This window comes from Symphodus melops, assembly GCF_947650265.1.
Source record: "Symphodus melops genome assembly, chromosome: 11".
Lineage (NCBI taxonomy): Eukaryota > Metazoa > Chordata > Actinopteri > Labriformes > Labridae > Symphodus > Symphodus melops.
Genome location: NC_136701.1, coordinates 24814492 through 24841128, shown reverse-complemented (window position 1 = coordinate 24841128; position 26637 = coordinate 24814492). Strand labels below are relative to the sequence as shown.

Below are 26637 nucleotides of genomic sequence, written 5' to 3'. Positions count from 1 at the left end.
TTCATTGCTGCCGGCTCGCTGGGTGTTACAGTTTTCATTATCATGAGCGGAGGGGAAACAGCAGAGGCTAATCTTCCCATGACCAAGTAGATTAAGCTTGCAAAGCAGATTTTTTGCATAACAGTAGCAGAATTATTGTTTGCAAAGTGTTAAGGCAACAGCTCTCTGACCTTGTGCTGAGTATTACTCACTCAGCCTCCAGCACAGTCTCAGACAAATGCGTGTGTGTGTGTGTGTGTGTGTGTGTGTGTGTGTGTGTGTGTGTGTGTGCTGCCCGAGCTAATTGATCCGTGAGAGAAAATTACTTTTGGATGGAATCTATTAATTATTTCCATTTGGACAAAAGACTTTCCCAAACAGGCCAATCATGTACAATATGACATCAGGAATACAACAAATTGAATCTGTTCTTTTTTTGACGAATGATGAAAGATTATCGACCTTCTGGGGCTTCTGATTAGATCTGGATTGTGTCATCTACAGTTACAGCAGACTGTGTATGATCTGTTCTGATTATTTAGCTACCTATGAACGTTCCTCAACATGTCCAACCCTGTTTGATTGGAACCATAGACTGTAAATATGAATGTTTGAAGCCAGCCATCTGTTCCTGCAGGGGGCGCTGTAGGCTCATCAGCAGCAGACATGCTGTCTCAGCCGAACTTTCAGTCAACCTAACGACAGGCTGAGAGCTGAGGCGGGTTTTGAACCTCCTGATGGAGCGTTACGTCGCGCCCGGCTACGTGACTAACGATGGATAACACCGATCGTTCAGCCCAAACGGTGTGTGCCAGAGACGACAACAACTAATCTGACCTATTTTGTTTTTTGTACCATGCTAATTTATTAACATGTTAATTTATGCTGTAAAAATGGCTTTTTTTGTCAGTCGTGTATATGATTTCTGGTGTTCGTGGAGCCAACATTAAGAGGACAATTGACAAACAGCAGAATTTTGCACTTCGTTATTGCAATTAGCTTCATTTTTCAAGACCAAAGTTTGACGCTTGTTTAAAACGTCCGTTGTATCAAAACCCCAGTTTCCAAGCTGTAAAACTCTGCTAATAAAAAAGATTGTATGCATAACAATTTAAAGACATATGCCTCTTATAGGTGCTGTAGGCTCCCCTTGATAGACAAAATGACACGAATTAAACCTCCTTGTTAACCTGCCGAAGGGGCCAAATTCCAAACAAACAACCGACGTTTCAGATTCATTTCAAAGGGGTTTTTTTATGAGGTTTTGACATTTCCCACTTTTGACTGTGGGGGACGAGACCAGAGAGAGCCTGATGTTTCCTGACAATGGTACATCATGTTTAAAACTTATCAGGCGAAGTCATGAATAATTAAAGTCAATCTACATGACATAATTGGGGCATTAAAATGTGCCATAGGGCTTTTACGGACAAATGTTGTCCCACGTACGGAAGCCCTGGCTGGCTCCCTTGTTTGCTACTTCATATCTGTTTGGAAACATATTCTCTTTGGGTTGCAATAATTGGTTCACTTTTTGGCGTGGGAACTCCAGAGCATGCCCAGAACACCCAGACCATTTTGGGGCTGAGAGAGGTGTATACATGCGAGAATAAATCAGCCCCCAGAAATATTATCTGCTGTTGGTATGTGAGTCTGATTTTGAGAATTTCCACACATTGCATGATATCAGTTGGACATTGACTCCAGTCTCTAAGGGAAGACAAGGTAATAGAAATGTGATGGATGTGTTTGGGCTCATGTTGTATTCAAGACCACACTAATTGAAACCAATCAAAAGACGTCTTCCACATAAACATTTTGTTCAAGATGGCGGCCCCCTGTCAGATTGATTGGTCACTTGGAATTTTGTCTTCAGCACATAGCTCAAATAACGCGCACACAGTGAGTTTCTCGCCTCCCGAGGCGAAAAATATCAAACCGGTTAGATTTTCACATCGAGGGCTCCTGAGGCAGAAAACTCTCCAAAAATCAGGTGCACACGGCGAGTTATCTGCTGAGCAAACGGCTTCAAATGACTTGTAGCTTAGCAAGTAGCTCCCGTGTGCGGTAGCCTTAACAAGGAGGACATTAAGAAAGAAAATAGATTAAACCAATCAAAAGAGTTCATTAGTTTTGCTGGCTGCAGATGGTTAGGTCTGGTACATACTAGCTCCAGGAAATAGCCATATTCCTGCAATCTAAAGCTTGTTATGACAAACTGCTGGCTTTTATGAATGACCAAACTGTCAGCCACATAAATGGCAGCGCCTTAAATAGTGTTACAAAATTACTCAGTGCCGTGTGACAGCTCGCTTGAAGCGGTGTGGGTGGCGACTGCCTTGAATAATGTTTGGCCTTCAGGACCTGACGTCGTTATAGCACTCGCTGCTGAGAGCGTTCACAAGTATGAACGCATAAATGTGACTCGATCCAACTCGACTCGGCTGCTACACTTGTTGATCTTCATACTTGAATCCAGTATGTGGTTGAATTCTGAAGAAAAACATGGTAGTTTGGGTTGAACAGAGTAAGATCTGACTGATCATGGAGCAGATCCAGAGTCGTTTAGATCCATTCTCGAGATACCATGAATCAACTAAAGTGCAGTCAGATTTCTTATCTGGCTTAAAGCGGTTGACAGCCTCAGGCCACAGGAGTTTTAAAAACCTGAACAAAGCTGTTTTTACACTTTTAAAGACGTATGGAAAATGTCCACTCCACCGTTAATCTGTCAGCCTGTAATCTCACTCAGCTGCTTATTCACAGTATAAAACCTCACAGTGTGACGTTTCCCCTGTTTGACGGGAGCGAGGGGTGTCAGGAGGCAATCCAATATGTTGGCTGATGCGATCGCCTGACACCATATTTAACAGTTTCTTGACTTTATATGAGTGCATCGCCTGATTGGATGTATTCAAGCATCAAAGACTGAGAGGAGACAGACGAAAGAAGAATGGAGCTGATTTATTACATGCGTGTCCATCAAAGCAGTCAGTGGTCATGTGATCTAAACAGCCCTGTAATATTTCTGACTTTTAACCTGCAGCTTTGACATCTGTACTGATCAAGGACCATAAACCAGATTCCTCTTACGTTTCTAGAGAACATCCTAAACAATCAGCCAGAGCTCCTTTTTCTGTCTGGCCAGCCTTTCAGATATCACCCTGTCATCCTTAAATCTCTACAGCCCATAGCTGCACATAGTTTTCAGTCTTAGTCCAGTGTTAAATAAAGTCAGTGTACTGTGGTCTTGTGTTCATCTCTGACCTTCTCCCTTCTTTCTTTAATAATCCAAATACTCTGGGATGTGTTTACTGTGTACTGTGTCCGTTGTGTTGCTCTCCGTTTCTTCTGCCAGCTCTCTTCGATGACTGCAGACGAGCAACAGTGCCACCGCTAATCTCCCATTCACATGTTTTATCACCATGACGGGGAGGGAGTTGTGATAGAGCCCTCCGCAGCCAGAGTAATCCTTCTGACAAAATTGCAAGCTCTGTTTATTCAACGCCTTTGACTGCCGCACAGAGGAGAGGCTGCATATCTGGAATAGGAGGCACACACACACACACACACACACACACACACACACACACACACACACACACACACACACACTTGCAACCTTGACACTTTTCTGTAAACAGCAGCAGCCTCGACATGTTTTTGAAATATTTTATCCTTGGCTTGTATAGTGATGTATAGGTTTTTGGCAGGGTGCTGTCAACTTGGGAGGAAACATCTTGATTCATTGTCCCATTGTGAGGTTCAGATACAGACTCAAAATGTCATGTGATGAAAAGCGGCTTGTGTTGTGTTAGAATTGTTCAACTTTCAGACTTGCTAAGCTAAAAAGTACGCTTGTATTTTGGGCTGAAATTTACCCGACGGATCTGGTTTTCAATACCCGACATGAAGTCCCTATTTTCAATCAGTGTCGAATCAGACATCAGTCATATCAGCCTGCGTGAGTCCCAGGATTTCCCTTAAAAACACAAATGAACCATGCTGCTGTCTGTTAGCTGTGTTACTTTGTGTGAAAGATGAAGCCTTTGAGACAGCTTTTAAAAAATGGACAAAATGTGAAATGTCTTCAAGGTAGCGTTGGTAATTTTCTCCAGATACAGTTTTTTAGATTTTGGTTGAAATTGTCTTTTGGTCCTGACAGTAATTAATAACTCGTGAGTAAGAAACGAAAACAAATCTGTCATCAGTCACAGCTGTAAACACGTCTAACAATGTCGGCACCATGTTTTCTCTCATGCATGCACGAGCCCGCACTCAAAGCATGAGCTCAGACCCCCTTCTGGACCACTGGCGCTAGTGTATGTGTGCTAAGAAAGTGTCTGTACATGGATTGGAGCTCAAGTCTTCCCACGCTGAAATCCAAAAGTCAGAATTCCCCTTCCTGAGATTTCCTCTCATGGATTTATTCCCAGCAAAGCCTCCATTAGTTTCTTTACGGTCTCCCCCCGTGGAGCCACTCAGGTCGGCCTCTACCCCATTAAACGCTCTGAACACAAACCTGTAGACTTCTGTCCACACGAGGTCCATTAGAGAACAATGCCTAATCTAACATTCACGACCTCCACTTAACCGGCGTCCATGTGGGCAAAGCGCTTCGTCATCCACCTGTTCCATCCGTCTCGGCTGTTTGATCTCTAAACAAACAGCCTTCTAACCCTCCTATTCATTTTTCAAACCCAAAGCCATAATATCTCCCCAGACGGCGAGCGCTACGCCATCCGTGCTTCTACGGTAAGTGGAGAGCTCCAATGCATTCCATTAGCCTCTGGAGCAGAGAGTTAACCTTAGCCTCTGTAGCGTAGCAGGAAAATGGCTCTGGAGGGAGGACTCCGTCACTTCCCCCTGTTTTCTCTGAGATTCTTTAGTGCGTAAAAGTCCCATTCACTCTCTAAATGCTTTTAACGTCGAAAAACCTGACACTCTATTGTTCTTTGCTCTCAATCAATAAATCATATGCCTCCACATGTTCCTGAATATTTAATCCCACCGCTTGTCTCCTTTTTATCTTCAAATCCACTAAAGAAACCTTTCATAGCCGGTGACTTTAAATGGTTTCCTTTCATACGCTCCATTAGCAGAGAGAAAACAATGAACTGGAGATCACAGAGGAATTCTGTCTGTACATCCTCACAGACCTCCCATGCTTCATGTTTCCATCACGTCCTGCATGCTTTGATTCTTTTTCTCTGATATTTGTGTTCATGACAGGTAAACACATGAGGGTAAATATCTGTTGTAAGTTCCTCCAGAGCAACAATATGATCAAATCTGCCCTCCATACTGTTCACAGCTGATGCCTTCATGTTTTGTTATGAGACTTTTTGATCCAGTAGATGTCGCCCTTGAGCTCCAGCATGAAACCCAAACAAACTGCTATTAGGCCCCGCCTCCTCCATACTGAAGCCTCCGCCCTCCTCCAGAGATACATAGAAGTTGTGACTCAGAACGCGCCATAATGAAGCACCGTTAAGCGAAAGCGGACGATGAAATTGCTCGAGCTGCAATCACCTGCGTCCTGCATTGTTGCGTTAGCATGCTAACGTTAGCGCTCTTTAGCGAGCTCGTAGCTTCATGTAAACTGACACGGAACGAGCGTGATCAAAAACTCTTCATCCAAATAATCAGTGAGTATGTTCTTCTTCCTCTTGACTCAAACAGCTTTTATACACAAGGGGAGGAGCCGGCCGTCCCGTCCATGTAAACACAGCTCTGACAACAACACAGCCAGCAGGACTCCAGCTTCTCCCTCACTGCAGACTGGGGCCCTGCAAGGCGCTGGGGCCCATTTTTCTCACTCTGCAGTGCTCGTTAGCTTGTTTGTCAAAGTGCAGATAACGGTACTTTAATAACACCCACATCTGTGATGATAATGTTGAGCTTTGACTTGCGTCTGAGTTCTGAGTGCTGTGATTTGAGTCAACAGCTCGTCAATACGAAAGCGCCACACTTCAGTTTGACCACCTTCAACACCAAAGCATCTGATGTCAAACGGTTTGCAAAGGAGGGAACTGTGATGCAACGCGACATCCAGCGCTACAACCTGTTCAGTTTCTACCTTCAGCCTGAGCCGAGGAGGAAACACTACACTCCACTACCATGAATTATTGCAGTTCATTGTTGTATTTTTAAAGTTCCTCCTCTTCCAAAGCTGGCTTTCCTTCTCGGGCCACATTTTGTTGTCTGTTATGTTGCTGAGGTTTTGCAGCAAAACTCAAAACCCATTAAATATTAGATTAGTGAGGTCAGCTGGGTGTGTTGTTTTTTAAATTGGCCAAAGTTTGCTAAAGCACCTTGTCTGCAGTTTCCTGAACAGTGAAATGTGTCTATGATTCATTTGAAAACGTTTAATATTAATTACCTTCTTTCCAGTACTGCTCGGGAAGAGATCCCCCAATTATCTCCAACCTCGGAGGCTGTAATGCGATATCGTATCCTTCGCTCTCGCTCCTCACACAGGCTGTGCTGTCAGTCTACCATATTGATAAGAAGTTAATGATCTCTTTCTGCCACCTGCACATCATTGTTTTTTTGTTTTCACTGTCGCGAAAAGAAAAACAAAATAAGTCAAAGGAAACACGAGTCACTGTTAATTAAGGTTTTCATCTTGTCATCAGTCTTGTTATGATGATGATTGTTGTCTCTGTCTTTGGGCACATGGCGACTTTATTATTCAGTCTGCATAAATCAACATCTGGCCTCTTTCTTCACTCATGACGATGAATGAATTCTCCCGTAATGATTTCCAGGGACAACTTCTTAATGGAAACATATCAGACACAAATGCACTGATCTTAATGTGTAGCACTTTAAGGTGGTTCCACATCAGGGACCCGGGTCTGGATCCAAGCGTGACCCCGAAAGTCCGGAGTCATTTGATCGATGTGAAACGTACTCGAGTCTGCGGGTGGTGTGGACGCCACCTGCTGTATCGACTGAGTACTGAAGGATGTTACGACTTTGAACGCAGAGAGCGGAGGGGGAAACAATCCAAATGTGAAAACGGCCTCGATCATTACGGTGAAAAGTAACCCAGAGTCCAAATTCCCAAACACACATTTCCATCTTGTTTCCTTTCTTTGGAGCTTCCGGCTATGCTAATATTGTTTTGACCATTTTCCCCTGAGCTATATTTAACACGACATGGAGAATATGGCCTCCAGATTACATCTTTGTTCGGCTCATTCAGACTGTCACAACAAATGACTTCCAAACTGAGTGTGTGTGTGTGTGTGTGTGCGTGTGTGTGTCACATTATCCACATAATAAACCCGCTCTTTCTTCAGTGAGTGCCCCTTGAAGCTTCTCAAAATAAGAAGGAGAAATATCCAGCTCTATTCGGCGAAGTCAATCAGTGGCTAAATACGATCAAAAAGAATCCTCTTACGCTTCGGTGTGTCTGATTCAAATCACATCATTAGAATATCTGCGGCGTGTCTTTGTCTCTCAGACAAAAGGTTAGTGTGTGTGCTCCTCTGAAATAAGAAAAACCCACCTGTCCAAACCTGACCCTGCACCGGCTGACTCAACCTGTGATGCGTCATCTTCTGCATATTTATAGTGTTTTTAAATCCAAATGAACGCTCTCTGCAGGAACAGTCGGAGCATGCGTAGAAGAGCTCGGACTGTTTGGGCCAAAAGAAAGAAAAAGCACCGAGTAAATAATCTGCCAACAGTTTTTATTTAGAAGTGTTAATCTGAGAAAACTTCATTCAGAGTGCCGCCCCTGATCTAACTGACTGACCGACCACATTACAAGCTGCGAGTAGCCAGATCTGATCTGCCCGTCCGTACTGACATGGTCTCATCCACATTGGTTTCCATGGTAACATGTAACGGTAACACAGGTACAAATCCAACTGTTTAACAGTGTTATAAACACATCGGTTGTTGAGAAGCTTTCCGTCCTTTTCCAGCGTCTTATTGACGCTGGAGCGTAAACTTGATCCGATGTTTCGTGCTCCTGGTCCAGCCACCGCTGACTCACTTTCTGAGTTCTAGAACATTTCTGTCTCTTTAATCCACCGTTGAAAGACGTTGTGCGACTCGGCTGCCACGATGATCTCCGAGCATTAAGCCCTACTTTTACACAAACAAGGGCCTTTTTCCCCGGCACCCCTTTTTAGCTCGTTGTTATGGTGATTTGGCAGCGAGTTGTGTAACCCATCACCATGTGAACAAAACAACTTAAAGCCGTGTGCTAGTGTGACATTGATATGAGGGAAATCTGAAACAAAGATATCCTTTTCTCTTTCCTGAGGGCTCTAAAGCATTCCACCCGGAGAGCTGCTCTCTGGATGTGCGGTGGCCTTGACAGTTTGAAGGACTGCCGCACAATAGACCTCCTCCACAAAAAGAGCGAAAGGCTGCTGTTGCTGGGTTTTTTTTTTTGTTGTTTTTTTTTTCAACTCTGAAAAGCATCACAAGAAGTGGGTAAGCTGTGAAACCGAAATGTCACGTGGATCCCAAGAGGGGGAAGATGGGAATGTTGTTTAAGCGAGAGCCTCTTCACCCGAGATTCAAGGGTGTGCCATGTCATGCGAAAATGTTCTACCTGAGTGTTACGAGAGAGGACGGAGACGAGTCCCGGCGACCTTTGGTGTACAAAGCGACGGGCTCAGAACTCTCTGTGAATTCCTTTTAAGTTAAAAAGGTGTTCTGCCAAGGTGTTGCTCCCCCTCCTCCAGGAAAGGAAGATCATCACAGCAGAGTTCAGAACGATCGACTCTGCCTGTTCTGACAAATGTCACAGGTCCTTTACAGCCTTAATATTTGGCTCCTTCAAGTCCGTAAAGCTGCTTAACAAGAGGGCACAGGGCCGTTAATAAAAACATGGACCGGTATCATAGGGACATTATAATGTGGTCGTCACGAGAGGGGCCACATACTAAAACATCTAGTTTAAAAAACAAACATTTATGGGTGCGTGTTGAAAAAACAGGGAGGGGAACCCAGAACTTATAAGAATTATTTATTTTATGAAATAAAAAGGCGAAGTACAACTTACTCAACACTGAATCTAAAATATCCCAAAGAAGAAAAGAGAGGGCGCCACGGGGACATCCAGACACAGAGGGTAAGACACACTGAGACTAAACAGACACTGAGACAGGTGAGACTAATCAGTGTCATCAAGCCAGGAGGGAAACACAGAGAGGCAGGAAGACAGACAACACCTACGACGTGAATCAGGAAACACTGAAGAAACAGAACTCACAAAACAAGACCCACAAGAATACGAACTTACTAAATAAAACAGTAAAGACCAAACTAGGAAACATTAACACACAGGCAACATGAGGGAACAATTAGAAAACTAAAACAAGATGAAATACAAAATGAAACCATGACAGTGTCTCCAGTATTAGTAGTGAACGCAGCGCTCCATCACAGAGTTGGTTCAGCACCAGAATAGAAAAAGCTCAAGCGTTAAAAGCATGAAGTTTGTCGACCAGCTCAGACCTGCATGTCGACATTTCCTGTCACAATACAGTTGTTTACGACTGAAAATATCCAGGTCATAGATTTTTTCATTCAATCTGTCCTCTCCACAACCTCGGCTTCAGAGCGTCCTTCACCCATGTGTTGGGTTGCTAGGTTACGAAAATGTCCACGCACCACCTCTGCTAACCGTTCAGCCTCTTAAGTGGCTCTGCAGGCTCACTGTTTGCTGAAAACAAACACGATGTTCAGGGTCCAGTTTAAGACCCTCGAACAGACGAGACTCCTGCGCCAGCGTTGTTGACGAAGTAGAGATCTGAAGTCCCGCCCCTTCTTTGATTTTGATTGGTCAGAAAGGGAGAAGGTCAGAGGGATTGGTCAGCAGACACTGAGGACATTTTTTGTACTCAAAAAATCAGCGCAGAAAACGCCGTCAGGTGCTGCTAGCTTCAAAAGGACTCGGGGCCCTTAATCCACACGGCGACGTTCCTTTTTTCCAAATGTAACAGGAAACTAAACGCCTCTTCAGTCAGGTAAAACCGAGCCATACACACACACACACACACACACACACACACACACACACACACTGCTCTGTGGTCGACGAGAAGAAGATGCTTCACACCGGGGGGCTGTCAGGTGTAAAACAGGATAACAGCTAGCTAAAAGCTTTCAGGCTTGCTAATAGAATTCTTGAACAAACAAAGGTTACAAACATGACTAAATGACACCGTGACTAAATGAAATGCATACCAGTGAGGGATCAAGAGTTTCCCCGCCGGCGAAGGAATTTCATGATCACAGGCAGGAAAATCCAGAGCAGAGAGGAAGTATCCCCCGCTACGTCGCCTACGGGCCGCTGGCAAACACAACTCACCAACCAATCAGGTCTGCTCATCACAGCTTTTCCCCGGGAGACAAAACGAGGGCTGATTTTCATTTTTCCATTAGCGGGGAAAACATATTGGATAACATACAAACCCAAAGATCCAGAATCCAGGTCCAGGTATAAGAGGCTTTTCAATCATCAATGTGAATCAAACCCAACACTTATCTAACACTCATCTCCTCGTGTGAGTCGACTGGGATTAGCATTACGTGAAGGAACGAGGAGAATGAATCCAAAGTTTTCCTCTGAACTCTGAAGGCCGATCATCGAGCCGTCAGCTCAGCGACGTGTTTACCTTCGCTTGGTGAGAAAACAACTTTCAAAAGAGTCTTTTGTGTTTGTCCACAGCAGAGGACGGACCTCGTCCTTCATCACAAATAAATCGAATATCAGCAGCGAGGATGGACTTCTCTCATCCCTGGGGGGGGGGGGGGGGTGTAGACAGACAAAGATACTTCTGGATCACCTTTTAATGCTTTAAGCCTAAAAAACATGTTTGCACAAATCTTCTAAAGATTCAATCAGAGGATGAAGTCTGGAAGTATTAAACACCACCATCCTCCTCTTTCACCAGTGAGCCTGGTTCCTTCTCCTCCGAGGTGAAATATCTTTATCTGACGCCACTCCCCGCATTGTCTTCACTGCCCTTTCTAATAATGGAGCTGGTGTTTAATCTTGCAAAGGCTTATTAAAGACTAACACCAGAGGGCTGAAAAACATATATGGTAATAAAAAGTAGCTTTATCCACTGTTGTATCCTGTTACAATGTTCTGCAGAGCTTTATTATCCCCCGGGGGCTTCAATTAGAGGCGTACTGCTGAATCCAGTCAAATACAATGAAAGACTGCCAATGTAAAACCTACAAATCAGCATAATGTAGCATTAATTAGACTCACAGTGGTTACAATTAAAGTCAGAGAAGGCAGCGTTTGCCAAGGAGTCACAGAGCTGAGACTTTCTGAAAGGAGGATCCTTCCACTCGTATTTAGCTTCACTTTGTGACTGATATGCCAAATAATGGGCGAGCCGCCGTGTCTGAGGGAAGTGCATGCATCAGCGTTGTCCTTGCACTGCTCGGGGCAGAGTCATCGATGGATCGGTCAGAGCGATGGTGTAAAATGGGGCTAAATTGAGTGTAATGCAGGAAGCGCTCTCACTTTTATGGATGCGGCTTGATCTATTTTCTTACATTCAAATCATTTAAGGGTCATTTTTCCCTCCCTGTCACGAGCCGTGGACGTGTGGCTCCTTTTCAGGAGCCTGGCCTGTTCCTTCACGGGCGGCTGAGGCTCAGTTGGTAGAGTCGTCGTTTCTTAACCAGCAGGTCGAGGGTTTGATCCCCGGCTCCTGCAGCCACATGTCCGACGTGTCCTTGGGCAAGACACCGAACCTCAACCAAATGCTCCCGATCTTCTGATGGTCTCACGAGACATCAGTCCAGCTCGTCTTAGTTCTGGACATGATCATCCTTTCTACTTGAACACTTGTGAAAAGGTCGCTTTATTTTTTGTACCGCTTTGTGAAAAAAAAAGAAAAAAACCTAGAAAAGACGAGCTCAAGTCCATTTACCTTTCATTCACAGAGACGTCATCCTCTTGGATTAAAACGTCTATGATGCACAAGATGGTGAAGGCCGTAGTCCTCATCTTAGTGGACCTTTGCTGCACATCGTCCCCCCCTCCTCCCTACATCTCCTGTCTCTCTTCAGCTAACTGATCCAATAAAGGCAAAAATGCCCCAAAAACATCTTTAAAAAAACAACAAAAATATGAGAAGCTTTATTAATCACTGAGGGGACATAAAGTGAAATTAATGGGACTGAGATGAGACGTGAAGCTCAAAGAAACACCTCGAGAACAGTAAAACTAATGAAAACGAGACATTAAAAAATGTTGGACTGTTACTGTTTTAATTACGCTAATCGTTCTCTCGCGACTTAAATGACATGATGCACTGAAAGTAAGTTACAAATAATAATAACACCAAACCTCACACACATTAATATACTCAGGAAAAAGCAAAGCTGGATGGAATAAATCAAGCTGCAGAAGAATCTCCAGTTTATGCAACACATAAATCACGAACCCCGTTGGTTCTTTTTTAGATGAAATCCTTTTGTAACAGCTGCTGCATAATATAATGAGGCTCAGTTCACCTCACACAAAGTGTCCCCTATGGGAAAGAAGCCTGTTGTCTCGAGTCCTATAGATTGCGTCAACCTCTGATTGTATTGAGGCACGGATCATGCCACCCTGAGGCATTTGCATCCTTTCATCAATACACCACTAATGCATGCAGCGGCTGATCCTACCAGGCTCCATTTGGCAGCGGAGCCGCAGAAGGCGAGGGTTGTGATGAAGCTGTAGACCAAGGCGCACACCGACTACACACACTGAACATGTGTGACTTCACAGGTCAGCTGTGAGTGTGTGGGCCCCCCCCTCTTTCTCCTCGGGGCCGCCGCGTTCCTCTCAACTTCACACTCACAGGTCGAGCTGTGTGCAACTCGTCGAGGTTGTTTGTGAGTCTCGAGCTTCGCAGAATTTGATTTAAAAAGCTCCTCCGTTGACCTCTCCAGCTCTGAAATGTTTTCAGAGAAAAACTCGGAGAAGTCAAGATGTGAGGGTCTTCACTGGAGACCACGGGCGAGAAACAAAAAGCCCGACTTGAGGAGCTGAAAAGGTGGAGCAGAAGGTTTAGCCGGATGCTCCAACAAACATCTTTTACTTCTGAATGGAAAATGTTTCATTAATCTTCAAAAAAAAAAGTCAAATACAACCAGAAAAATAGCTTGAAGTTAAAAGTTTCTCCTTCTGAGGTTTGAAGTAAAGTCAGTGCAGCTTTCACAGATCAGTCTTCACTTTAAATGAGTTTAATATAATATTTATATCCAACAAGTTTAAAGGAGAACTAAACACATTGTCACAAAATGAACATGTACCAGCTGTCAGTCATTTCCCCCTCAGCTGGCAGATTGAGTCAGTCCTAAACACTGGACACGGTTTGTCCTCAGATCTTTCTCCATGTTTTTAATTGAACATCCATATTCATCTCTAAAGGGGGAACTCTGGTCTCCACTGACTTCAAACACACACCTGCACAAACTGTGGACGTGAGAGGCTGCTGCACAGGGAGCACGCCAGAGCTGCTGCAGATTCTCTGTCTTGCTCAATGGCAACTCGGCAGTACCCGGGATGTGACCTGGTACCTCTCCAGTCTATAGTCCAACTTCCATATTTTTATCTGCACTGTTTCGGTTCCAATGTATTAAAGGAATGCAAAACTCTGATCGTAGGTTTCAGCATACTGACTGAAATCAGAGTGTCATCGTTCAGACTCTGAGAATCTTTGCTGCAGATTCATCCACGAGGTTTGCATCTTTCATATTTACCTAAAAAGCTGCGTGTTTTAAACACATGCAGACACTTTTTTTTCTTCCTGCCAGTCCTCTGGGACATTTTCAGTATCAGAATCAGGTTTATTATTGCCAAGTCACATTTACATATACGAGGAATTTGTCTTTGTGTGTACGTGCTGAAATGAAATAAAATATGAGAAGCAATGACTCATATATGCAATAGAATTTAAAACATGTCAAATATAGAGAATAATAAAAGACAGAACATGTACAAAGGGACCATGGGACATTCTCCCTGTGAAGTAGAGCCAATGTGATGACCTGTGAGCGCGCGGGGGGGGGGGTTTCACGATACACATGTTCAAACTGCTTCATTATGTTTTCTATTTGCCACTAACTCACTCTCCACTCTTTTGTTGATATTGTGAATATCTTAAAGTCCACATCGAGCAGATTTAGAGGACGATAACTCTCACTATAAGGTCGGACTCTGTTGCTTCGTCCGTCACTTTGTGTCATTTTTCATCACGTCATGTTTTTCCATCCACATGGAGAACCTCCCGCTGTGAAGCTGACTTTGGCTCCGGGCCCTGCACAGCGCTCGCTCCTCTCACGATCAAATCAAGCAGGGGAGTGAGAATGAAAGGAAAGGTGTGCGTGATCATGTCTCGATTCTCTTCAAAGACAAACTTCTTCATCTTCCACCCTGCGACGCTTCCCTCCTCTCTGAGCTCAGCAAACAGGAAGTCACAGCGCTGTGTTTGTGTCCGGTCACAAAGGACGACATCACTTTAAAAAGAAGAGATCGAATCTGACCGCTTCCTTAAATGAGACGTTACAACGTCCCTCAGTTTCTGCTTCTTCAAAAACAGGCCGAGCTGCAGCAGATGAGGGCGGCCGATAAAATAAATTATGGATGATTTTTTATGAGTGCATATAAAGGATCAATGATGAAATGCTCCCCGTCCCACTGATGGTGTCACACTGGATATATATTCTCCTTTTTTAATCTGCAAATTATGCCTCATTAAAGAGGCGCTGTGAATTTAATGTGGAAACACTGAGCTCTTATCAGACTCATTTACAAAGGGTGACTTTAACAGAGAAAACATTCCTCTCGCACTAATTGAGATCCTGTAGATTCTCCAAATTACAGGCACTTCTTACCCACAGGACGTGATGGGTTCAAACGTGACTTTCAACGTGGCACCTGACGCCCGCAGAGGGAAGTTTGATTTGTCTGTCGTTCATAGTTAACCCTTTACGTCCCTTTGTATCACAGATCAGGCAGGACTTCAGAGCGTCACATTTTCTTCCAACGTCGTCAGTGTTCCCAAAAACTCTTTCCCAGATGTCCCCCCCCTGCACCAGGAAGCTAAAGATTAAATGCCAGTTGTAAAGGTCGAGATGTGTTTCTGCATGGATGTGGGAAAGAATTTTAATTAGCTCTATCCATCGGGGATTTCTTTGTGAAATCAAGGTGACTAAGAGGATTGCAAGGTGAGCGCTAAATGACATTTATAAATTCTTCACATTAAAAAATGTGGTTATCCTCCAAGGACAGAGAATACCAATTATACCATTTTACAGCTCTTAAGGTTTGTTTGAATGCATTTTAAAAATATATATATATATATTTCCAAGGAAGGAGTGTTGATGAGTCCATTATTTGCTGTAATTATTTAAATCGATCAATTTCCTGCAACAAATCTAACTGTGAGTGAGAGCGGTGTGTGAGCTGCCGTCTCTCTGCATGATGAAATGGTTGCGTTCAGTAAGTTGTTAGTGTGCAGTTTGTGTGCAGCTGAGCAGCTCTGTGTAGTCACACAGCCTGCGACACACTCGCCTCCAGTCGTGCTTCAGCTTCCTCCGGTCACGTCTACTCGTTAATCAAACCAAGCGCTGAGACAATTCTGCTGCCGAAAGTCTCCATCAGAAGTATCTGATCCCACTCGTGCACATTCACCGATGAAGCAGGTTAAGATTCTTGACAAAGGACACGTTGGACGTGTGGCCGCAGGAGCTGGGGATCGAATCGCCGACCTCCGGTTTAGAGACGACCAACGCAGCTGATGGCCGGCGGCTGTGACTCGGTTGGTTGAGTCGTCGTCGTCTCTCAACCGGATGGACGAGGGTTCAATCCCCCGCTCCTGCAGCCACACGTCCAATGTGTCCTTTGTCAAGAGAGACACTTAACCCCGAACTGCTCCTCCGTCTGCGTCAGGAGCTTTTGAATCTAACAGGATTAGTTACTTGTGATGGTCACTATAGATAGAAACCGCTGCCATGAGTGTGTGAATATGTAGGTGTGACAAAAGAGCTGTGAGTAGTCAGAAAACTGAAGTCCATTTCCAGTCTTGACTCACCCTTAAAAATGATGAATAAACCGGATAATAATGAACATCAGGCATCTTCAGTGTGAGCTCTGCTGGTGGACGTTTAGTGACGTGATGTCGACCTTACCCGTCCTCTGCCTGCCTTTCTGCTTCAGCGCGTCGTCTCTTGTGCATGATGTGTTTGCTGACATGCTCGTGCCCATCTGAGATCTGTTTAATCTGATGGAAACGTGTTTGACGAGTGTCCACGCTTCAGGGGACGGATAATGTAGCAAGATATATGACGTGGTATGTAGCCGGCAGAGTGACTGACGGACTATCTCATGCAAAAACACACGGAGTGGACAAACCTTCCCCGCTGTGCGCAGGATTTGAATTTCCCTACATGCAGATGCGTAGGTGTGAACTGATGAAATATGAATCTGCACACAGCTTGAACATGTTTGATACTCCAGCTGCGGTCCGTTAATCCGGCTCTGACTCCGATGGAAACAGACTTTCCTCCGAGAGGGGTAAAAAAAAAAATAGGACTCACACCGCAGTGTTTCAAGTGCTAATACGGCCTCGCATCCCCAGGCTAGTGTGTCTCTACATCTGCACTCTGTGCTGCATTCATAGCTAATTGAATGATAATGTGAACCCATTTAAAATTGTGGAGTCTTTATTTCTCTCAGCAAAAGCATAATGTGAGTAAAGAGGGCTGAACTTCAAAAGTTGACAAGAAAAAGTGCAATAACTGTGTTTGCTCGGAGAGCTCTCTGGCGCTGATGCAGAGGGAGGACTTAGTATTTTGTGGAGCGAAGTGAAGGGTATTATTTCACCATTCTGAATGTAATAGCAGTATAGTGATACTCCAGGCGGTGAAAAGCAGGGAGAGGATGAAGGCTAAGATAAAGATCGATAGGGAAACCCTCGGCGCTGGAACATTAGCGATGCTGTAAGGATGCTCCTTGTCTCTCAAAGCTCTCTCAACAATTTCTCCTGACCTTTTAGTTGAAGAGACATTTATGCACTTCTCATTCTCAAGATCAAATGTCTGCCCTCCTCGTGACATCCTCTCTTTACGTTTCCCCCTTGACTTGGCAGCCGCCTTTGCTGTCTCTCAGCTTTTTAGTGTTTAGTGTTTTCTTTGACTGCTCGACGCGTCTGCTGAGGTCAAACAGAAGCATCCTTCGTCATGTCAGCGCCGGGAACAGGCAGCATACCTGGCTGAGTAGAAGCTTGTGTTTAAGTAGATGAAGTTGAATGGAGCTGTGTGTTTGCTTGGCAGACACGACCTTGACGTGCAGCTCTCTTTCTAAGAAATGAACGGAGCGACAGTCGTGTGACACGTTTATTTCTCTCGTCTTCAGTCGAGCGTTTTGTTGGCTGCCATCTTGTATTTTTTTTCTATCATGACGTGACCATATTTAGACGAGAGCATGAATACACATCACGATCAACTGGTCGCCATGGTAGCAGCTTGTCAATCACACGGACCCTTCCTCTAAAGTTTACTTAAAAATGTTTTTCCTCTAAAAATGAACATTATGAAGTTTAGAGTAAGATTTGTCTTTAACCCACATTTTTATTTCAGTAAACCAATCAAATGTATGTTGTGTTTATGATTTCACTTTGTAGAATTTTTCTGCGATCCGCTGCTCTATCCTACGTTTCAAACCCGACACGGTTGCATCAGACGGGTCTGGTTCTGCTCCAGTTTGCCAAAGTTCTCATGGCGGGTCTTTAATGTGCACGCAGACACAAAAGGAAAATAACAAACGGTATCTTGAATCTTGAACACAGAGTGAAAGTGAACGACAAGTCGACAAGTTCTGACCTCCTGCTTTCTGTGTGACTGAAAAACGTAAAAAACTTTTTGTCATCAGCTTCTGAAAAGCAAAGCTTGTTAAAGATGTACTTCAAACCTAATTTAGTTCCAAAACGCCAACAAGTGGATTGGTGATTAAATTGTCCCCTGGGTTAAATGAGCTGCATTGTTGTTTGAATCGTTTGCCTTCTTTTTTCCAGTTTAAAGTCTTTTTTTTCAGACTGTAATTGGCATAAGAGTAGAAGTCGAACAGGACAAGCTTAGCCTCAAAGTGGCCCGATGCTTCATTAATTGACATCGAGGTAATCTGATGAATACAAAGTGGCCTTACAGCAGACGCACACTCCCTCCTCCTGCCACACACACACGGAGCAGATGTTTCACGTAATGGGAGCACAACAGGAAGAGAATTCAATTCAATTTAGCCTGAGGTCTAATAGGACATCAAGTGGAAGAGGAAGGTGATCGGGTTTCACACTGGAAGCCCATCTGTGTCCGTGCCCCCTTTCAAACCCACCTACCGCTGATGTTGTTAGACTGAAATGAGACAAGAGCACCCTGATGCATCGTAGGCAGTAATCACCTTCTCGAATGACGCGGCGAGGCCTCGGGGGTTGAGCGGAAGGGGCGAGGATTTGTTTTGTCTGATGGCTTTCAATGCGTTTATTGTCGTTGTACAGTTTCATTGAGCCGATGAGGGGATTAGGAGACTCCCGGGCAGCCGCCACATGACCTTCAGGCAAAACACCAGAGTGTATACTCGCAGATCAAGTGTCTCTGCTGGAATGCTCCATGAGCATGCAAACGCTAACCCGAGCACGATGAAAGGACTTCACATGCACAGAAACTCCTGAAAACTTTCAGAAGCGCTGCGGGAGATCCTGGAGGGAAAGGATGGACCGAGGTCGCCTCTATTTTTTTGCACGAAAAATAGGCTGAAGCGCCATTTTAACCATCGTGATATTGACGACCACAGCGTGTAATGTTACCATTTATTTATCTAATCACAAATGTAGTGATGCAACAAGTCAGCACCAACACGTTATGGACATTCATCATCATTTTTTAGTCTCTAAAGTAACTCCATCATGTTCACCTGCATCCTCTGTGAGTCAGTCCAGCAGGTAGATGTTATTGCACGTGGCTAATGACACAAACAGTCACATGTTGTGTTGTTGTTGGCTCGCACACGCTCAGATAATGTCAGCAGGCTTGTTTGGAGTCACAGCTACATCGGAGGTTCCCTGAAGTGGACCTGCAGCCTCGCCGCCTTTTAAACGAACAGATGCAGCAGAGAGAGAAGCAGTCGACTGTACCGAGTGTGGAAAAAAAACCAAACAAACAAATTAGCATTGAAGAACAGCAGCAGGCTGCAGAGCGTTTAGCGTGGGGCTGTTTGGCCAGCAGCTGTGCTTGTGAAGCACACAGAGACACATTACTTTAAGAGCCTTGCTCAAGGATACATCAGCAGTAGTTTGGGAGGCAGGGGAGAACATTTCGTTTTTCTAAGTCCCAGCAGGTTTTCCTGGGAATCAAGGTTTGTCTGAGCTCTGGGCGACTGCTGCCTCAAGACTTGTGCGTGTCTGTAATGCTGCAACCTACATCTTAAAAACAGCAATAAAATCCTACACAGCTTTAAGCGGTCGTGCCGCTTCGATATTAGCATTGGCAAGCGTACAAGGTGTGTATATCCTCTTGTGCGAGGCCAATATTCTCTCCTTTCCTGAGGCTTGGATTGGTATCAGACTCTCTAAATTTATAATGCTGTTCAATGACGGCTGCAGAAACACAGTCAGCGTGTGATATCCATGGCTCTGTGTTTTTGGACCCAGGAGGATGAAGCAGATGGTGTCCTGGTGCAGGAGCCCTGAAGGGAACTTTGTGGATTGTTGTTGTGTATTTGTTGCTTTAAATGGTGATCAAGACAACACACACACACACACACACACACACACACACACATTCCTGTGAGGTGTAGAGAAGCCTTTGGTCGATACAGAGTAGACATCCTCTAAGTAGCTTCTTCTCTCATCACTTTAGTTCCTGCAGCCTTCTCTATGGTGACGACTGCTCATTTGTAAGTGCGGGATGTTTCCCCCGGCCGTGGCTTCATCTTTTGTTGCCCCCTCTGTTTGCCATTCAGTTTATGGGGCCCACACACACTCACAAGTGCACACACACACACACACGGATTCCTCTCTCTTTTATTAAGGGAATTCCAAGCACATGTGAGTGAAGAACTGAGGCAGCCCAGATTCCCCTCCCCCCCTCCCCACTACACGGCCGGTATCTCCCCCCCTTCATTCTCATGCTTTTCTCAGGGGGGCTAAAAGCAGACGAAATGGGGCGGGAGGAGGAGGAGTGGGGTGGGGGGGGGGGGGGGGGGGGGGGGGGTAGGGAGCGCCAGGCTAATTCATCAATAATCTTTGCTTAATCCCTCCCTCTTCCCTTCTCCTTCTCACTCTCACACTCTCCCTCTCTCTGTGCCTGGAGGCATTCAAGCAATACATCCATCCCCCGCCCCACTTCGCACACACACACACACACACACACAATCAGCCCTACACACACATGCGAGTCTGCCCGAACACGTCCAGAGGGAGAGGATGAATCGAGCTGGAGAGTCCTTTCGCCTCCGTGTGTGTGTCGGTGTGTGTGTGTGTGTGTAAGTGTGTGTGGTGCCAGTGGAGTCCTCCGAGACTTTGTGTGTCTTCCCTGAGACCGGGAGCTGAAATGGTGATTATAGACTAGAGACTAGGTGTGGCAAGACGGGGCGGCGTCAAAGGCTTTGTCTGTAGTTCCCGTCCAGCCCACCAACCGGGAGGAGGCTCAGCTCTGTCAGAGTGTGTCCCGGAGCCATGCTCAGTCTGCGAGTGTGAAAGAGCCGCTGCGAGGGCTTCAGCTGTCCTCTCGAACCAGGAGCTGAACTAAAGGGGAATGAGACGAGCACAGGAAGCTCCGTGGATCCTTCTGTAACCCGACCAAGTCAAGCGCTGCTGGAACTCAATGCTGTTCTCTTCTCCTCGTTTTGTTTTGATTTCGCAACTCATCACTGAGATTTCCTGCAGAGAGAGATCCAGAGAGAAAGGAGCCCAAAGTTGTGCGGAGTGCCCGCTGAGGAAACACAAGGCTTTCCTTCGGTTCAAACAACAACAACAAAAAGATCTCTTCTGATTTTGATCAGATTTACAGGATGCAATCTCAATGAAAAAACCTTTTGGAATATGGGACTTTTAATCTATGATTTGGACCATGGGGACAGGCATCTCTGTTTTTGTGCTCAGCTCTGGGTAATTCTGATAAGTATGTCACATTTCTTCAGTTTTGTTCTTAAGCTGATTCTCTGTAGTGACTCAGGTGTTAGGCAGCTGTTTGCACTGCAGACTCCTCACACACACACACACACACACACACACGCAGGGCTCTTGTGTCTTTTTACTGACTTGTTTCACTCAGATTGTTGTCTTGGACTTTAAACTGTTGTATTGCCAAACACTGACTGACTGACTGACTGATTGATTGAAAGTGTTGTTAATTCCCGGATAAAGATCAACCGTCTGCCACCAACACGTTTCCTGGATGGCCTGTGCTCGGGATGCTGGACATGTATTGACCAGTTATCATTAGCCTGAGTTGACCTCCTCTTTTCTCTGTCTGTGTGGCAGACCTCCCGTCTCATTCATTCAAACCTGACATCACTTTTGTCTCTCTCTAATAATAATAATATTGCATTTTGAGAATCTGAAAGTGCAACAAGGTTTAAAAGAATAGCAGAGTCTCTCTCTTCTGTGAACTTGTCAGAGCTTTAAAGTCTTCTTCTTGTCTTCACAGCTCTTGCAGGTAAAGTCTCTCCGACCAGCTCAGATGCCCTCCTCAGTTCCTCGGCGATGACAGCCAGCCCGTCGCCACCCAGCGTGTACCTTCCTGCCAACTTCAAAATGTCCAATGCACAACTGGCCTTCTTCTTGCGGGAGGCTCAGATCACAGGACAAACAGTTGGCGGCGGCGGCAGGGGTGGCGGCGGCGGCGGCGGCAGCAGCAGCCCCAGCACGGGACACCCGCTGCAGCGCTCGGAGAGTTTTGTGGTTTTCCAGACAAAAGACCTGCCTGCCATCAACATCAGCTTTGGGCCTTTCGCTCAGGACCAGGCTGTGTCGAAGGAGTTGCTGCAGCCAGCCAGTCCTCTGGATATTCCCGGACAGTTGACGGTCAACTGGAAGGTGCGGGCCTTCATTGTCCAGGCCCGGGTCTTCTCCAACAACCCGACAGTCCAGGTGTTTTTCTACATCGCCGGTCGGGACTGGGATGATTTCAAAGCTCAGGACAAGCTACCCTGCGTGCGTCTGCATGCCTTCAGGGACGTCCGAGAAATAAAAACCTCCTGTCGCATGAAAGGAAACCTGGCTCAGTGCTTGGCCCAGCTGGAGCTGCCTCCGTCCTGGTTTAACACCAATGTGGCCCCGCTGGGTCGGAGGAAAGGCTCCAACGACGGGCTCCTGGACGGGCTGACGAGTGAGACCCTCCAAGCCGAGCTCTACTACACGCTGCACGGGCCTAATCCGGACGGGGAGTGCAGTGAGGCCTCTGGTCATCGAGGAGCTTCTCGGGGAGAGCCTCTGTCACAGCACCCTCTACTGCGCATCGGCAGCATCAGCCTGTACCAGGCCAGCCAGGAGCAGCTGCTGGTGGACAAGCAGCTGGACAAGAACATGTTCCTCAGGCTGCCCGAGAAGCCCCTGAAGCCCGGAGAGACCCTCACCATCTTCCTCTACTTGATGCCCAACTCCACTGTGGAACAATTCAGCCTCAAGTAAGTCTGCGTTCAGATGTGCTTACTGATGACAAACGCTGTTGTTCTGATTGCTTCCATATTCATGCAGTTTTTCAGCAGGAATTTAATGTGTTTATATTCACACATTTAGCCTTTGGAGAAAACCCTGATCAAGTTGTTTACATGCACGGCAGAAGCTCACTCTGTGGATGTTTCTGTTTCCCTGCAATCATGTGCACACACTTCATTGATGGATAGATTATTTGCCTGCTTCTTTGCAAACATAAGTCACTTCCATGTCGTCACAAACTGCACTCTTGTGCCTCTCCTCATAATTATGCACACACATAATTGTCTGCAATTTGTCCAAGGTTGGGGCTGGAGGCTGTGTGTGTGTGTGTGTGTGTGTGTGTGTGTGTGTGTGTGTGTGTGTGTGTGTGTGTGTGTGTGTGTGTGTGTGTGTGTGTGTGTGTGTGTGTGTGTGTGTGTGTGTGTGTGTGTGTGTGTGTGTGTGTGTGTGTGTGTGTGTGTGTGTGTGTGTGTGTGTGTGTGTGTGTGTGTGTGTGTGTGTGTGTGTGTGTGTGTGTGTGTGCGCACAGAGCTCTGCAGTGTGAACGCTGCATCCTGGGAGGTCCCCGGTGGGCCGGCTTCTAAGAAGAAATATAGGATTTACACGTCCATACAGCCGTGCATGAAGAGAACAATTATCCCAGCTCTGGATGTCTCCATTACAGACCTGCTAATCATCTCCATTCTCAGCAGCATAATTAGATAAAGGTTTTACATAACCTCAGAATTAATTGCAGCGCGTCACGAAGGCGAAGGATCACGGTGCGGCCAACATTATGTCATTCTAAACCGTGCAATATTCTCTTCCTGGGCTGAACCTAAGCGGCGCAGCACATGAGATGCTACGCCGTTTATGTTCATTTTAGGTCTGTTAAAAGCCAGACGAGCATGTAATCACATATTTCATACTTCCCATTAATTTCTCCCTCCCTGAGCCGAGTGACGTGCCAGCAGTAATTAAATTCGGGTGAGATAAAAAGGAGAAGACGGGGTTAAACTGTTAGCAGACTGCGAGGCTCACCTTTTTTGAAGTGCTGGCTTAACATCCAGAGATGTCTTCTTCTTTTTTTTTTATTCTCACAGGACAGGTTTGTGTGAATAATGTGCAGTGAACTGCTGCTCAGAGCAGATTGTGTTTAAGAGCAGGAGGCTCAGGTTTGTGTGGGAGGGAATATAATCTGAACGTAGCATGCTAACAAATGCTAGCTATGGTTAATTTTCATCTTCAGAGTTTCTGGAGCTCATTCCCTAAAGCGGGGAGCAAAACATCAGCAACAGTCGGGCAGATGTGAGGCCACTCCTCCCGCCATCTTTGTCCAGATGTTCTCGATGGGACCAGATTGATTTGAAATCACAGATAATAAACACGTTTGATTCTGCTGTCACATAAAACAAAGAGTGAGCTGTACGAGAAGGATCCTCAACAATCGCAGCACATATATTTATAGACTTCTTAAAGGTGACTTTATGGATTTGTATGTGTTGATGTAGATTTAGAACAGAGGGGAAAAAAAGGATCCACATGTTGGAGCTGACCCCAGGTCGGCCTCCTGGAGGACCCTGTCCTTCGCACACATTTTATCTGGACTCAGCTCCAGCTGGAACATGTTCACATCATTTCCCCCGACTTCATCCATTGACAGATTTAGCAAGATTTCACAACTTTTTATTTTTTTTATTTAACCAGGTAATTAACCCATTGAGATCAAGATCTCTTTCACAAGGGCGACCTGGCCGAGAGGGCGGCAGCACACGTCATGATTAAAACAGATTACAAACAATAAGTGCTTTCTCACTTCAGCTCAGCCAGACTTCGTAAACGTTTGTACGCCGCTGACAGGAAAAAGCCTGAGGGAAATATTTGTCTGTTTGCGTTTAAACTTCCGGAGGTTTCCAGGAGTTCTGTGCGAGTGTGAAAGGTTAGAGGTGACGTGTAGAGAAACGTTATGAAAGGTGGTGAGGAGGTTTGTCACAGGGCCATACATGACAGCATGCTGTAGTGAATAATTCAGGGGTCAGGAAGGTGTGTGATGAAATCTCTCTCTCTCTCTCAGTTCAGCCATGTTTGGCATCCTTGAACGTAAGCGCACTCGTTCTGTTTTCTTCATCAATATTCATTTTTAAATTCTCTGACACTTGGAGCTCTCTCTGAAGGATCATCACGGCTGTCAGAGCCCAAACTGTTTGCCAACGTTACGTTTCTGCGTTTGTCCCTCTGCTCGCCTCGCCTCTCCGGTCTCTGCACTCTTCAACTCACCTCGCTCGTCAGCGGCGCGCTCAGAGTCAGAGGGAGGGAAAAAAAAAAAGAAGGTTTTTCACACTTGACGAAGCTCGAGGAAACTAATTGTGTTCACTGCACGTTTGCTGAGGAAGAACAGAAACACGAGGTGTGGCCGACAAACATGGGAGCGCTGATGAAACACACTGTAAACAGCACACTCGTAATCATCACTGAATCTCTAAGTTTAGAGCTTCTTCTTCTTTTTTTCTCATTAAGCCTCAAATCGCTCATTAAGCTCCGAGACAACGCCACGGAAAATTCTTCCTTCTTGTTTCCTTATGTTCCCGGCACGAGGAGCTCTCAAAGCGTCTGACCCGGGACAGACTGTGTTCAGTGTTTCAATCACATCAGAGAGACACTAAATGCATATTGTGTAAAACATAGAGAAACAAACACACAGTCTATACAGCAGCAGCACTGCTGACTGATTAAAGACGTCAACGTGCAGAAATCAAACCGGCAGCTCTCGGCTGACCGACGCTCAGGGAACGAACCAGAACTGTTGATTTCATGGATAAGAGCTGCAACCCCAAATGAATTTAAGGACTAATACTGTGTGTGTGTGTGTGTGTGTGTGTGTGTGTGTGTGTGTGTGTGTGTGTGTGTGTGTGTGTGTGTGTGTGTGTGTGTGTGTGTGTGTGTGTGTGTGTGTGTGTGTGTGTGTGTGTGTGTGTGTGTGTGTGTAATGATTTCCCCAGGCTGTGGCAATCAGTGTGCAAATACGTGGAAACACAAAAGCACTTCATGGCCTTTATTCAACGTGTCGCTTCGAGAGCTGAACATAATGCGGTTTTTCGGGGGGGGGGGGCAGCTCAGTCCGTAGGGGACTTGGGTTTGGAACTGGAGGGTTGCCGGTTCAAGTCCTGGTGCAGACTAAAATATGAAAGTTGGTCTGGTAGCTGGAGAGGTGCCCTTGAGCAAGGCACTGAGCTCCCACCAGCTTAGGGGGGGGGGCTCCAATTGGGCTGCCGCTGCACTCTGATCTCTCCATAGGTGCCACAGGTCCTGCTTTTGTGTGTGTGTGTGTGTGTGTGTGTGTGTGTGCGTGTGTGTGTGTGTGTGTGTGCGTGTGTGTGTGTGAGAGAAGCATGTCTCTCTTTAAAGTATATAAAATAAAATGGTTCCTCATCCAGCTCCAGGAATCCCAAGCATTGTTCTGAACACGTCCAGAGCAGCGCTCGTTCCTCCCTCTGTGAAATATACATCATCCGGTGTCAGCGCTAACAGTCTGTTCTTCCTCTGAGTCTCACAGTGTTCTTCACTTTCACTGATGTCTCAAATCTGGATTACAAAATAGTTTTATTAAATCAGAGCAAACAGCCGCCTTGGGATTCTGTCAGTCAAGGCGTGGGGCGACGAAGTTACAGCGGGGCTTTGTAGAACAAGGGGAACGCTTTGTCATATCCCCCGCCTCTTAAAACATTTAGCTGACCATGTTAGCATCAATACAGCGCGGCAGGCCGCCCCCCTCGCTGGGCCGGAGAGCAGGAGAGAGATGAAACAGACGAGGAGCAGGGAGAAGAAAGCCCGTCATGAGTGACTCCACTCGATAGGTTGTGAATTCAAGAGTCGTGGATCCAACTGTGGAGTCGTCCCGGCGCATCGAGGAAGATGATTAAAGATGCAATGAGGGAGCGCCTTTAAAGATGAATCAGAGGAGCTCCCTCCCTCACTTCCTCCT

General features: G+C 45.7%; 1 protein-coding gene across 2 annotated transcripts in view; it reads left to right on the top strand.

Moving 5' to 3' along the window:
* The window catches only part of tmem132e (transmembrane protein 132E), a 335032-nt gene that overhangs the window by 206912 nt on the left and 101483 nt on the right, over positions 1-26637 (top strand). Inside the window, exons 1-2 of one of the 2 annotated variants that reach the window (XM_079355807.1) lie at positions 20245-21138; positions 21667-22645. In XM_079355807.1, the coding sequence (XP_079211933.1) occupies positions 21060-21138; positions 21667-22645 (1058 nt within the window). In that variant the 5' untranslated portion in view covers positions 20245-21059. Of the gene's footprint in view, positions 1-20244; positions 21139-21666; positions 22646-26637 lie in introns of those variants that run through there. The other variant, XM_079355808.1, reaches the window with a different exon arrangement.